Below are 15490 nucleotides of genomic sequence, written 5' to 3' on the forward strand. Positions count from 1 at the left end.
TAAAAAATACTTCTATATGGAAGAAATTTAATGGAACTTAGTTTCATGTTGTCATTTCTATTGTAATAGGAACTTGGGTTATATCTTCTCGTTACATTCAGGTGTAACACAGCCATTATGGAGATAATTTTGTAGGTTTTTATTTTCGAGATGAAACATCCACATCAGACCCTGTATTTTGTTCAAAAATAGCGAACAACAACTCAAAACTACTAGATGAGGTTACATGCCATAGACTGTGAAATTCAAAGCTGTGTCCTGCTCATACTTAAGAGATTTTCGTGCATGTAGTGAATCAGTTCATCATCAGTCAGTAAATTGTGTTTGGAGAGGGAGTGTATATTTAGAAATCAGCCTAGAAAAAGAGATAGAAAAATGTTTCAGCATATTTGATTTATATTTGCTCCATGTATTTTCTGGATATAGTTTTTCACATTTCCCTTTTGAAATATCTTCTTCTGCAGAGGCAAGTGTGATTTAGCATAGAGGAATGCGGAAGGGTTGAAGTGACTCATAGTCTCCTTTGACAGCCTCAATCTGTCATCCTTCACATGTCCAGTCTCTGCAGAATTTAGTTTTAGTCATTCTATTGGTTACTGCGGTGAGCACTTAGTTACTCTCTTTGCAACCTCTGTAATGCTATATAATACCTGTTTTCATAAAGCCAGTCTGACAAGAAGTTACACCTTTTCTTTTAGGTGTCTCTTCATCATAGCTTAAATGGAGACAATTACAGAGCAGAAAGCTTAGGCTCCTATGCTGGAACCTCCCTTCAGTTGCGTACATTGAGTTTGCTGATGGTAGTGATTAAAAGCTTATGGTAAAATGCAATCATTAGCATTGGGCAGGAATAGGCCAAAAGCATGAGGTTTGATAACACTGGTGTAAATTTTTGTGTGTATGCTGTATAATGGATTTTTATTGTCGTACCTGTGGTTTAGTAAGACTCAATCACAGATTACATTGAGAAATATATACTACTTAAGGATTGTTTTTGGCAACAGTGAAATTAAATGGTTTGTGAAAAAGGTACTTTAAATAATGAGAATACTTGCAATTGTATTATGCTTTGAGCAGCCATTTTCTGATTCATTAGAGTTAGATTGTAAAATCTATAATAATATTATAGATAGTATTATATATAAAACACCATCTTCAAAAGTGGGTATTTTTTTCAAACTGCTTTAATAGAAGAGCGTATCTGGAAGATTAGATCCTTAAATCTCCATCTGTGTGTTCATTGTTGTTACTTGCCAGTTATCAGTTAGTTATGGGGAAACTACATAGTGTCAGAACATTCTCATTGTATGGCTCTCTATGATGTTTCCTCTTGAATGCCTCTATCTTGTCATACCCCAAAAATGACAGCTTCTGTCTCGCCAATGATACACGGTCTAACAGTCTATTTAACTGCCTTTTGCTTATGCCCATTTTGAAAAGCAGTGCAAGGCTAAAAATATTTTACTGTTGAAGAAAGTAGCTTGCTCTGTTTTAAAAGTTTGTGGGTTATAGTCCAAGGGTTGCAGTGGTTAACATCAAGAGAGGTGATTGGAGATGTCCCTGGTACTAGTTTTACTAGGAATTCACCTTATTATAGCAATTCTTATAATATTTCATTAAACCTTCTTAGTGTACATTACCAGGATGTTGTCACTCGATATCAAAACATCCTCATACCCTTTGAATAACTTCTAATCTAACAATTTGGAACTACTCTTGAATTTTATCAAATTTTTAAGACCAAGTACTTTCTTCTTAGTCAAGGGATAAGTCTTTCTTTTTATGTCAGTCTCCAAGACCTACTGCATAAGCAGTATGAGATTCATCCATTCAATATTCTTCATGCAAAAATTTGAAAACTATTTGAAATGGAGTTTTATTTTTAGAAACTGAACAATATTCCTGTCTGTAGAGAGGAACCTTCTGAACAATGAGGACTTTGTATATTTTTTTAGAGGCTGGTACAGACAGCATTTGTCAAGTTATCTAGCTTCTGTTGTTTTAAGTCAGTCCTTTTGAATAGGATTTCATGATTCTCTGAGGGTAACTATTGTTTCCTCACAGGTCATTGCTGCTATGAGCTGCTAGTTCTTCTGTTACAGTTGGACTTTGTGTCATACGAATAAGGCTTATACTGTTATGTTTAGAATAAGTTCATATTTTCCAGTCTATGTTAAGAATATTAACATAATTCTTATATCAGGGAAAATGAAAGCGGGAATCAGAGTTTATATGCAGCATGTAAAAGCTTTGTATTTCTGTTAAAAGGCTGGGGATCCTTGCAGTGTCAGCATGGCTAGGCCTGTTGGGAAGGGATTGAACCATGGAATCTTCATATCCTGGGAACACCAAAGCGGCTTGTGAAGTGGTCATGCAGGCCTGGAAGTTTAACCATCTTTAAGGCTAGTCAGGAAGTTGCTGTGATAATTAGTATTTATGAGGTGGTTGTGGATCAGATGAGCTGAAGAAAATGAGGGGAGCAGGCAGATTTGTAAGGGGTTGGCAAACAGTGGCAACATGATGGGGAGACAGACTTCAGGAGGTCTGACTTATACCATATTCCATTAAAAAACCTGCAGCCATCAAAGATGTGTTACTGGTTTTGATACTCAGGCTTCTCCTGTGTGGCAATCCCAAGGAATGCTGCATAAAATTCAGCCTGAGAGGGACCACTTGCTAAAGCTGTCCTGTGACAGTCCTACCTATTTCCTTTTACATGCTACAATTGAACATCGTCTATTATCTTCCATTCCATGAATATCAAGACCAAAGAGGGGATTTGTGCAATAATAAAAAAGTACAATTACTCCTACAGCAATGAAGAGGGGAAAACCCAGAACAGCCCAGGCCTGAGCTGGATTCAGCCATGGGGAAGGGAAGGCTAGTGCTTCCAGAGGAAGGAGCTGATCTCATGAAGACCAACTGTGGTCTCAGGTTAAAACTAAATAGACCAACTGGCTTTTCTTTCCCTTTGGTGATGCTAGCAAAGTGAGGAAATTAGGCTGGGTCCAGGCCAGGCAGGAGGATGGAACCCAGTACGCAGCAGCCACGTTGGTGTGTCATGGAGCTCCTCACTGGAAGCTGTGACAGGCTGAAGGCTCCTGCAGCGCTTCCTCAGTGGGATTGCTGAGAGACAATTCCCCTCAGGTTTCCTGGAAAAGAGGACCAGGGAGAGAATCTGTCCTCTACAGGTAGAAATGAACGAGTGAAAAAAAATAAAAGTAATTAAAGGCACTGTTAGTGTTATTGGTCTGGTTGGTGTACACAGCTAAGTAGGCACAAGAATGTTGTCATTTTTCTGTTATCTCTATTTTTCACTCATAATTCAGAAAGCAGCAAAGAAACATGCATGTGAAAAAGCAGTAATTTGCTTTTGGAAGCTTATGAAACACAGCAGGAGGTGCCTTTCTGCAACTTAGTCCTACCAAATGAACATGATGGCTGAGGTGGCGGTCTGCCCCATCCCTCTGCCCTTCTGTCCAGCAGAAAGGGGATAGATAAAAGAATCTCCTTGCTTTGTACTTGCAAGATTAACAAACCCAGGACTGCAGATCAAATGGGAGAGACTGAAAGTAATATCTGTTTGTGTGGCAGTCCCACCCTATGCATTCAGTGGGGCGAAAGCCTATGTTTTGTACCCAACTGGCATTTACTTGGAGCTTAGTGGAAGCTTGTGCAGACTGTAAAGTGCTTGTGTAATGTAACCTAACTTTGAAAGTAGGCTGAAGTAGGATATTCTGAGAAGTCCTCTTGGGTTTCTTTTCACAGAGAGTCTTACAACGGCAATTTAATTTGGAGATAGTAAAGGCATGGGTAATTGTGACAGAGAAACATTTATGCTTGCCAGCTATAGATAAAAAAAATTACTCTTTTCAATGAGAGAAACTGAGGATTGTTTGAAACAATTGGACTGTTTTTGTCATTTTATTTTTAGATGTCTATGTGATGTTTGATCTCTAACTGTGCCAGGAACACAGGCAGTGCATTGCTACTACTAACAAACCTAAATGGCGCTTGGCTGGAGTTAGTAGGAGTTAAACATATAACTGCAGAGAATATAGGTTTAAGTGTACTAGTAGTTACAGAAGCATTCATTTAACATTTGTTGTAAGCTACTGTTGTTTTTTTATGAGTAAAAGGGGAGCAATTTACAGTTGAACTACTGTATAAAGAGTTGTGTAGCTTTAGATGGAATACTTGGAGCCTCAGGCAATTTTGTAAATGTTTTCTATTACAAATAAGTTTAATAGTGAACATTAAAAAGGATATGTATTTAAACCTTTATGGTCCGTACCACGTTAGGTGGAATTACAGTAAATTGCTACATTTCATTTCTGTAATTATCTTATAAACTGCTAGTTGATATTGTCCTGAAGTTTATGTTCAGCACATTTTAACACGAGTTGTATTTTGGACAGCTTGTATAAGCTCATTTGATTATCTCTCAGGGGTATAAAATTACATACATATATATTTTTAAAAAGAGAGATATCTATTAAAAAACATGAGTTACACACCTTTGGATGGCTGTGTGTACTGTTGAGAGGGAAGGGATCATGATCACCTCCTGTGCTGTGATGATGAGTATGCACAGAGCAATTTTCCTACCTTTAATACTTGTAGAAATATGATGATAAAACATGGTCTCTTCCTTTTATTTTATTTTTTTCCATTCCTGTAGGAACTTGGAAGTAACAGCCCTCCGCAGAGGAACTGGAAGGGAATTGCTATTGCGCTGCTGGTGATTCTAGTTGTTTGTTCACTCATCACTATGTCTGTCATTCTTTTAACCCCAGGTAACCTACTTCTTTATTTTCTCTTACTGAAGGTGTATGATTCATAATGCAGTCATTAAGATGACATATAAATGTTAAAATATCTGTTGCCCTAAAACATTTTTAACTTCTGGCTACTATAAATTTGGTGCCTGTAGGGACTCAAGAGTTACTGGAGGCCTTGTGGAGCATTTGGCTTTGGCAGTAGGTCCTTAGGATTGTGTCAGCCTTGAGATGGCTAGAAGCAATTCTCATTGACCTTACCAGGTGTGAGCTGACTTTAAGAGTTTGTCAATTGTGTCTTGGTGCATTTTAGAGTCACAAATGAGCTAAGAAAAAGCTGTATAATCATGGGAGAGTAATACTAATGAAACTTCTCACTTGACCAGAAGCATGCATCTGTCATTTGAACATGGACAAACTTATTCCCTTTTCTTTTTCTCAAAAACAAAGAGAAGGGAAATTACTCAATGATTGAGTTACAAAAAAAAAAAAAAAGGGGGGGGGGAGGGCAAGTAGTAGACAAAATAAGCAGCTGAACATATAAAAGAATTATGCTTAATATGATTTTCATTCTAATTTTTTTCGAGTTATTTTTTTAAAGATTTTCTTTCACTGTTGGGACAATAGCCATTTAACTATGCTTAAGCACATAAGAGAAGGAGACACCACACACGTTTTAAAGGGAAAAATAGCTTTAAATTCTTTTTGTCAGATTTAAAGTTACAATGTGAAGCACCTGAGTTGGATAGCCTGTCTAGATAGTAAGTATCAGTCTACAACTATTTTGCCATGCAAGTGCCCAATTTGTGTAAACCAAAAGGTTACTGATGTGCTTTCTTAGTTAAATAATTGTTCCAGAGAATTTGGGCACTGAATCAAATCATCAAGGGAAGCTGGGTGGGTCTGTGCATGAGCGAATACAGTAGTAGACTGCCGCTGCTTGAAAGGAGGGTGGTGAGACTGGATGGAAAAGAATCAAAAAGCTTTGCTTGTCAGAGGGAATGAGACAGCTGGGGGAGAGTGTGCAGGATTACTACAGACTGTTCTGCTTCCTCTGTTTTGTATAAATATCTACTATATATGCATGGTGCTGTCCAAGGAATGATAAAGAAATGACTGTTTGCTTATTTCCACCGGGAACGTTTTAAAAAAATAAAAGCAAAGTTGTGCTGCTGTAGCCTCAGCGTAGAGGAGCTTCTCCAGGGAGTAATAAAAACCTGACGTTGGGGGCAAATGGTGGCGTATCTTGGTGTGCTTTAAGACAGAAGACTGTTTTTCTTTTCAAGGAGAGGTAGCTTTTTTATTAAGGCTTGTAAAATCTCTGAAGTGTTACGCTGGAATTCACAATGATAAACATCGGTTCTGGCTTGTATATCTATATAGAATTATTAATGATGGAAAAACATAAATTGAAGTCTTTGAAGGCACTTGTGAAAAAAATGAATAAACAACCTAGGGAAATGTTAATTTTTTTTTTTAATATGTTAAGAAGGCTTAGTGAATTACAACATCTCTGAGGCTGTTTCAAAATACATAGAGCTTGCTTCAAAACTTGATGTAAGCTGGGACCTACATTTCAGTTCAAGTCATGCGAGCGAAAACTAGTTCTGTCAGCTCAGATCCTCTAAGATACCCCGTAGAGACTGTAGAGCTTGATATAAATAAAAAACTTTCTCCCAAAATGATCTAGGTCTGTAAAACTGGGGTTTCTTGCAGGTTGGAAATGCCTACCCAAGAAAGCTTTGGAGGTAAATTGTAGAACAGCTACATTCCTTATTTTGTTCCTCATCAGTGCTGTTCCCCTTCACTTTCATGATTAAGTAGTATGTTTTTGGAAGAAAATATTCTGATACTCTTGGGGATTGCTGGCAATCTATAGCTGAAGTTACCAGGCCTTGAATATTATGTGTAAGATCATATTTTTGGGATATCTAGCACTGGGAGTTAAAACTTGGAGTCTGTCTCACAGGTCCACCTATTGCAAGGAGCTAAGTTCTGAGGTGCTTCCAATCTGTTATTAAAGATACCTAGCCTTGCAAATCCTTCTCATAACATACAATAGATCTGAATTAAGATGTTCAGTGCAATAGGGACAATTTTGTCCTGCTACCTTTGGATGGTTTGGAGTGGGTTGCTTTTCATTTCTACCACTGTTTTGAACATCAGACACTTCTTTCCCTATTTAATTTTGCCTATACTGATGGATGCTTTTCCCTGAGCACATCATCAGGCTGCTTCTTTTCAGAAGGTAATAATTTTGAATGGTGGTTGTTCAGAAGCCTGATTGGTTTATTGGAAGTTTAGTGGAAGCAAAAGTGTATTTACTGATGTGCAAGATAAAGCAGAAACTTCTCTCTTTTGCCTACAATTATTTATACTTTGCTTTGTCCACAATGTAAGAAACTCTTGGGTCCAGAAACTGTTGAAATAAGATGTATTTGACCTATTAATATCTTAGCTTCTGCTAAAATATGAAATATCCATGTTACAGTTATAGTTGTGGGTTTAGTAAATCATACCAACAATATTAGTAATATTTAGTCACCTTTATATTGCTTTTCATCTGTGCTAATACTCAGAAACTTTATAAATGTACTTGTGTTCTCAGCAAAGAGATAGAAAAATGTAAGAGGTGAATGATCACATTTGAATTGCCTCCCAGTCCCCTAACGTCTTCTGGGAATCAACAGCTTCTGAACCTCTGTGGACTATGGACTATAGTAAAAAAACCAATGATACCTACCAAGTACAAATTCCTACACTGTAGCAACTCTGTAGCTGGGAGCAGAAGGCTTGTGGGCAACTATCTCTCCTTGCTTTTTTCACTGTTAGGTAAGAGCAATGATAAAGAAAAGGCATGGAGATTTCAAAACATGAGGTTCTTGTTGTTAAAGTAAGGGGCTGTAGTGTGGAGAAACTTGGGAGTTTCAGAACAGGAGCATCTTTGTCCTCTGGGCAAATTAATTATGAATCCAGTAATTTCTGCGTGTAATATTTGGAGATAGTTACTGGAGAAGTCTTTAACAGAGTATAAAAGAAGAAAATACCTTGGGAATAATCTTATGAATATAACTTCCTTTATATTGTGAATTAATGGTCAGTGTAGAGATAGAAATATCTGTTTATGAGATGCATCATTTGGTTTGTGTTCCAGTATAAATCTAATACAGGCATCTCTTGTTCTGGTTTTATTCTGTTTCATGTTTTTTAAGTTCCATCACAGGTAGATTTTCTGGGATCAGGGCATTACTCCTGTCCTTAAATTAGCAGGAGTTTCTGCTTTGCATCATGACAGTATGTTCCACATGGTAGGAATTATCTGAAGACCTGTCTGATAGACCAGTGTTCATCTGAGAAACGCTCAGTTGGAAGTACTAGAAACTAAAAAGCTGTTGTATTCAAAAAAATCACTAAAGAACAGCCTAAGAATTATACAGGTGTTGCCATGCTTGTACAGGTGTTTTGCTATACACCTAAAAGTTGTTTTTTATGTTGAGAATGACAGTTGTTCTACCTACTAACTTCCAGTTTCTGAAAGTCTGGCAAACACGAGTGCTCTATGTGAGGCTCCTGTACCGAGATCCTGATGTTAGCATTTAAACCAGGCATGCTAATACATGGCAATTACAGTTGTAACTCTACTCATAGACTCAAGGCAAACTCAGTTTGCTTTGCTATCTCTTGATGGGAAAAAAAAGAAATAAAGGCTTTTTTGAAATAATTTTTAGTACAATCAAGAGCTAGGAAGAGGATCCATTTGGGTTATGTCCTATAGCTAACTATTCTGTTTAGAACAGGGCTGGGACCAACCTCTCTATGCCATCTCTCATCCTACTCTTAAATGAATAGAAAACAAACTAAAAACTACTTTTGCTGAAGTGGAGATTCATTACCAGAAGGTTCAGGTATCTTTTCAATGCTGTATGGGCTCCCTGTAACTATTGTAAATCAGTAAGCGAGTTTAGTTACCTGAGAACTTTCAGGAAAAAATTTCATGTACCTTATTAATGTGCCTGTTAGCTTGCATACAGTTTATTAATGGTATTTTTCCACTTTTCAGATGGCAGTTAATCTCAAGCCTTTATCCTGATTTCTAGTGTTAAAACTTTTTCTCCACAGAAAAGTCAATAAGGAGTTATTGAGCGCTGTGTCATTATTATTTTTATTTGCTAAGATAGGAGGTAAATTTTATGAGGTCTTTAGACTACTTTTAACCTGCAAAAATAACATCCTATAAACTCCTGAAAAAATAGGACTATTAATTTCTACTTTTACAGTCTTCGAGTTCAGTAATCGCAAGCAGGTTTGTTATTTCAAATAAATGCATGCCAGGTCAGCAACTGTTGATATATAATTTTAAAGTTGCCATTATTTTAACATTTGATTTTGTTTCTATCTTCTATAATCTGTGTTCATTTTCTATACATAATATATATAATTTCAGACCAAAATACAGAAATCCATGACAAATACTGTGGCAACAATGGAAAAATGATTCCTTCGAGAAATAATTCAATAAAATTTAAAATGGAAATGCAGAAGAGATAGTAGGCTATTTGGTAATGTGGCTATAAACATAAAGCTGAAAAAGGCAGTCTTTAAAATAGAGCAAGTACTTTGTGAAGTACATACTTATTTGTGCTTGTGCTTAAGAAAGATTATCCCAGTTGAGTGTTTTGAGAGTTCACGTGATGTGTAGTTCATCATCTATATATAAACTAAACATTTTTGAAACTTAAATTGCTATTTTAGAGTCCCTTCATGTCAAATCAACATTTTTCTTAAAAATTATATGTGAGATATTGTCAGAGTGGAAAGCTGGTGTCAAAGATTAAAAACAAGGTTTCATTTTGGTAACGACTTAGCACTACAGAAAAATTACTTTTCAAACATCTAGTATAGGTTCTAGAAGTTGCTACCTTTTTCAGCTTAGAAATGCTAACAGCAATTTAAAAAGTTACTTTAAAATCCAATTTTTATCAAGATTAGTTAGCAGGCATATGAATTAGAAGACAGCAGAACCAGTGTAGTTTTATTTTCTGATATCCTTTCTGTACACAGTTGATGTATTGTTTTAGTGATTTTTATTAAAACAGTTAATAAAATAAGATACAAAAAAACCCCTGTGAAAACTAAACTGTCTTGAATAAGATGTTTTTTGGCAACGTAACAGCTTGTGTTAGCTTGATTGATAATTGGCAAACTGGCAGGATATAAGGGGTCACAATAAATAGAAACAGAGTCAAGAAAGGTTAGAAGGGGAATCCTTTTGGGATGACAAATAGCATCAGGATGAGGATGTGTTGAATTGAAATAAGTGATGGAAAGCAGCCTGTTGAGGGTGGGTAGTCAGCAAGGTTATGGAGAGAGGGGAAAATGGACATATGAAGAGGCCGGTATTTCATCCTGTTAAGTAGTGTTTTGAAGACAGGGAATGTATTTGTAGAGCTGAGTAGAGCATATATAGCAACATGTGCTTACTTTGAAGATAACTCAGTGTGTGGCAGGAGCAAGAGCTAACAAGGTCCCATGATGTGTAAACAGAGGGATTAGGTATAAATCACGAGAGATAATGTTACTCTGCTGTAAAGCTCTGGTAAGACTGCAAGTGGAATATTGTGTCCCATGCTGGACTTGGAGACTAGGAAGAAAACCTAAACAGGCTATTTTGATCCCAGGAAGGTAGGAAGAGGTCAAAAAGCTTATTTAAGGATTAGAACGTTTGTCTTATGAGAGAGGATTTGAACAACTCTGCATGCTTAGCCTTATAAGACGTCAAGTGCAAGAAGAGTTGATTACGGTGAGTAAGTGCTTACTGGGGCCCTGCTGAGACCTGGGAGGGAGGCGCATGCAAAATGCAGCAGTGCCATGGAGTGAGCAGCTGGGATGGCCTTGTGTCTATCCTGAATTTACCATGTGCATTAAAAAAGCATTTCTCTGAAGTCCAGCGAGGATGCACCTTATGAATGCTGACTGAAGTGGCTGCAGCAGGCAGTGCTGACAGTTAAAGGCAGAAAAAGAAGAAATCATATTGTTGTTGATTCCAGTAAGCTTTCAGCTGGGCCTCTAATTGAGAAATTTGGCTAAATCAAGCCCAGTAACTAAACTATGATTGACTTTTTGCTGTGAAGAGGTCTCACTTTCGTCTGAAATGTATTACAGGATACGACCTTAGCAAAGACATTTCTTTGTTAAAAATATGCTGGGAACATATTAGGTTGACATAAAGATAACAGTACCCCTCCTGCTGTGATTGTAGATACACTTTTCCTCTGACTGTCACCCGAGGCACTGTTTAATATCAGCAATCTGTAAGGACAAAATCTGACTAACAAAGATCCTCAGGTGGATGCCTGATACATTGCAGGGAAAAGCCGGGCAGAGAAATAGTGTAGTAAACTATGGCAAACGTACCCAATAATGATAACATGATGAAGAGACCTGACTGGGCATCTGTCTGGTGGTTTGTGTAGGAAGTGCATAGGTGTGTATTTTTTTAGTGCACGGGCAATAATATATAACGCAGCTCTTGGCAGCTGCTGTTCTAAATAGCCTAAAGCAGTTAGGTGAAATGCATAACTGCCATCAGTGGATGTTCATTGGAAACTGTGTTTTGACAGGAAAACTTTCACTTTAATAGCACCTCTGATTTCACCTCTTAGTGTGACAGTTCACTATTCAGTCTTCACTACTTACTATTTAATCCACAGCACAAGAAAAGTGGAATGTAGCAGAACTTCCTTTTTCTGTTCCGAAGTGTGGAGCTGATTTTAGGAGCTGGCAACTTATATTTTTGTTTTGAAAATCAATGCTGGCTGATGTTCAGAAGCATAATATTCCTGGGTTCTATCATGTTTGGGAAAAACACAAGGCTGTTAGCCAAATGTTATGTTGTGTTTATCACAAGAGAGCAAGCACACACTATAACTTTTTTTTTCTGTTTTTATTTGTAGAGTAGGTGAAATTGGTTCCAGATTTACTTACAGGAGTATTTCACTTAGTTCCTGTCTGTATAAGGTGATCAATATGGCCTATATCCTTTGGCTGTTGGCTTGTAGTCAGACCTTTGATGTAGTGTAGGTCTGTGGGAAGGAGTTTTGCCAATACAGTCCCAATATGCTTAGTAGCCAAGCACTGCATCCTTCAGTTGTCCTGTCCATATGATACCAAAGTGTTGTTTTCTGAAGCTGTTTTCAGCTGTTTTCTGAAAAAAAAACTGAAATGTTTTATTGTAGTGCAGAAAAAAATAAAAGGAGCAAGGTTTTGTTACTGATTTTTGACAGGACTTTTGAACTATGTATTCTGGTTCTGTAATCCCAATGTTTTGTAAACTACATTGAGTATATTGTTTATAATAACTATCTAAAATGATCCTGTTATGTTTATTTTAGATGAACTTGCAAATTCATCAGAAACCAGATTGTCCTTGGAAGATCTCTTCAGACAAGAGTTCATAGTTCATAATCCGGAAGCCAAATGGATTAATGGTAAGTGTAATTTGAAACTAGGAATTGATTTTGAATATTGATTTATATTCTCAGACACTGAGAAAGAATAATTTAAAATTTTGAACACTCTTGAAATTGGCCCGTGTCCCGCTTTTCCTTGTAGTTCTGAATCATGCCTGTTTCATTAATTTTTGAACCAGCTTTCTAATTTTAAAGCTCTGTCTAGTAGAAATGCACTAAAATTTTCTGTTTATGCTACTGACTGAGTTGGAGGCAGTGATGTTGAGTTTTTTGAGAAAATTAAATAGTGCTATTAATGTCTGAACTTTGGGATTTGAGAACTGGTTTATATTTGGAATGGATTCTTAAATATTTCAGTATACTTGTACAGCTCTTGGTAATTTTCTGATGTCTACAAATTGTATTTAATGTTCTGCTTTACTACATGATTTATAAATGGTATGCAGATTCCCAAAGAATTCTGCAGTTTTAATGTGAAAAAGAAAACAAATTTAAACTGTTGTTTTCAACTTATTGAACTCCTTTTCTCTTGATCACACGGGTTGTTCACATTCTGTTTGCAAGAAGGGCACAAGTAACACAGTGGCGACCATCTGTTTTGTGTCGTTACAGCTGGATCATGGTATTACTCTGGGTGTTATAATCAAAGGAATAACATTAGGTTTTGTTTAAAATGGAGTATTATTAAGGAGTGCTTTATGGAAAGTAGGAGTTTTAAAGTCCGGTGACCGTGTGTGTAAGTTCGGAGTAACTTTGCACAGGAACAATGCATTTATATTAATCAGTGTTGGTGTTCAGTTAGAACTGGGACTGGCTTTCATTTGTAGAAAGCTGTATGATGGGATTGAGTTGAATTAGTGTTTTATGATATATTTTAAAGAATGAAACAGGCTTTAGTAAGTAAGGAAAAGGATAAAAAAAGGTAAAAATATGGTCAGTCTTTTTTTCCAGAACCAGCTCTGGTGTTGAGTTACTTGTTGTCCAGTGGTTTAGGGTTAAGAAAGGGGGACGATCAATTTAGTGTCCTTCCAGTCCTTTTTGCCCAGCTACTCCCGTAACCATACAGTTGCTGACTTTCTTTTTTGGACTGGTTTCTCTGCAGCTAGTGCCAAAAACTCTGGTACTGTGTAAAGCCATTGCCAAGAAGAAGAGTTTCTTGTGTTTGGCAGAAAACTTTTCTACATTTAAGACTGTTTGGCTAATTAAATCCTAAAGCAGTTTCTGATGAATTTTATGTTACCTGTTACATTCACAGGTAACAGGTGCCTTTGACCTCACCCTACTGGAAAAAATACTACTGCTAATTGTCAAGTCCAGTTAGAATCATAGATTGGTTTAGGCTGGAAGAGATCATCAAGTTCAAAAAGAAATGTAGATTTGGAGCTAAATACTTGGATACAGATTTATTTTGTAGTGCTTAAAATTCATCTGAAGTCACTCATACAGTGGAAGACAATGTTACTACTACCATGAGAAAAATGGAGGTCATAAGCAATCTAGTCTAGAAGTGATGAGATTGTACAGTTATGAACTACTCCAATTATTGAAAACAATATTAGGTATACTATTTAATAAAATAAAGGCCCTTTTCTGTTAGTGGCACAGTTGTACTAATATCCAGTCTTGGAGTGATGTTTTTGTCAGCCAATATGAGATCTCCTGAGCTTACAGTTAGGTGTATTCCTCTGTGTGTTTGCCAAAGATGCAATGAAGCCCTGTGGTACAAAATAAAAAAAGGGAAACAATGAACTTTTTTCGTAGTAGAATATGTGTGAGAATGGGAATTGAGGAAAAATTTGGGATAATTAGATGTTTTCCTAGTTGCTGAGTATTTCTGATAAATACAGAAAAACTATCTTTGTGTATATTTGTTTTTGTTAATTTTCTTTCAAAATTCACAGTATGGTCAAATCAATACCTTAGGTAATAAACAAGTAGGAGTCCTGCAAAGCAGTATTTCTGCTTCCTACTTCTATTTTTATTTTTAAGACCTGGGATAAGATTATATTTTTCCTGGCATTGGAACATTGCAGTGATGGCATTATATGCATGGAGGATGAAATATGTAATGTAATATTCAGCATTCAAAGAGCATTTGGCACTTTCTTTGGACATTGGCAAGATAAGTGCTTGTGGACCCTGAACGGGAAGATTTTAGTGGAAAATAAGGAGCTACTTACTACTTACTTTTTGCCCCTCTAGGGATAGAATAATTTGTATCCATTGAAATTTTTATCATCCTGACCTCCTGGGAATAGAGAGTGAAAAAGTGATTCCTGCTGTAAGCAGTTTCTGCAGTGTCTAGAGAATATTTTGTACAAAACTGTTTGATTTAAGGATTTCAAGTGTTAGATGAATCACTGTGTTCTTAGGTAAGCTCTAGTATTTAACTACTGCCATTTAATGAAACATTCTGTGCTGATTGCGTTTCTCTAGCATTATACTCCAAATGCAATGCTGTTTTGTCCTTATTTGCAAGCTCCTCCAACTACAAAAGTCACCTCCACACAGTTATTTCTAGTTCACACTTTTAATAAGAAGTGCTCTTACATACAGAAGTTTTTAAAGTCCATTTCCTTTTCTGCTTAAACTGAGTCCACAATGATATGTGCTTGCCCTCAAAGTTAATACTTCAGCTTCAGAGGAAATGTTCTATACCTAAAATAATCAGCTATTGCCAAAGAAAATAAAAGAAAAATATTGAGCTAGTTTTAAAAGTGATAAAATATATTCACATTTAATTTAACTTGAAGATGTACCTGTGCAGGTGTCTTTCAGATTTTTTTTCCTTTCTTTTTTTCTCCACTTCTTTTGGCTGTTTTATTTTAAAAGGTTGTTTTAGTTGGGTTGGTTTGTTTGGGGTTTTTTTCCCAATCTGTAATTGATTGTTATCTTTTTTGGGTAAGAATTTAGAAAAAAATGAGAAAGAAAATCTGTATGATGAGCTAGTATTTTTCTTGCAAATAGTAACTTAGATTACTAAGCTTTTTTAGTTATAAATCTGAGCACTTCAACTGTATTTAAAAGGACAGGGTGGAGAGCAGACACAACCATCAATCAGTTCAATCTGTGTTATCTGAGAGAGTGTTTGATTTCAGAAAGCCTTCCAGTTGCTTGGCATAGTTTTGAAGATGCTAAATGAGAGCACGTCTTCCCTTAGCATTATTGATCTTCAGATTTTCTAATAGGAAGTGAGAATTTAAAATGTTGCCAGTGAATAATAAAAGTACTTAAATCTGACAG

The 15490-nt window shown here is 36.5% G+C and overlaps 1 protein-coding gene across 3 annotated transcripts in view; it reads left to right on the forward strand.

The window, feature by feature from the left end:
* DPP10 (dipeptidyl peptidase like 10) overlaps positions 1–15490 on the forward strand; it is a gene marked incomplete at both ends in the record, with an annotated part of 501348 nt that overhangs the window by 271324 nt on the left and 214534 nt on the right. For all 3 annotated transcript variants that reach the window (XM_084265745.1, XM_084265746.1, XM_084265744.1), the window contains 2 exons: positions 4682–4796; positions 12170–12265. In XM_084265745.1, coding sequence (XP_084121871.1) covers positions 4682–4796; positions 12170–12265 — 211 coding nt within the window. The remainder of the gene's footprint in view (positions 1–4681; positions 4797–12169; positions 12266–15490) is intronic.

The sequence above is a fragment of the Gallinula chloropus genome (assembly GCF_964237585.1).
Source record: "Gallinula chloropus genome assembly, chromosome: 5".
In the NCBI taxonomy this organism is placed as follows: domain Eukaryota; kingdom Metazoa; phylum Chordata; class Aves; order Gruiformes; family Rallidae; genus Gallinula; species Gallinula chloropus.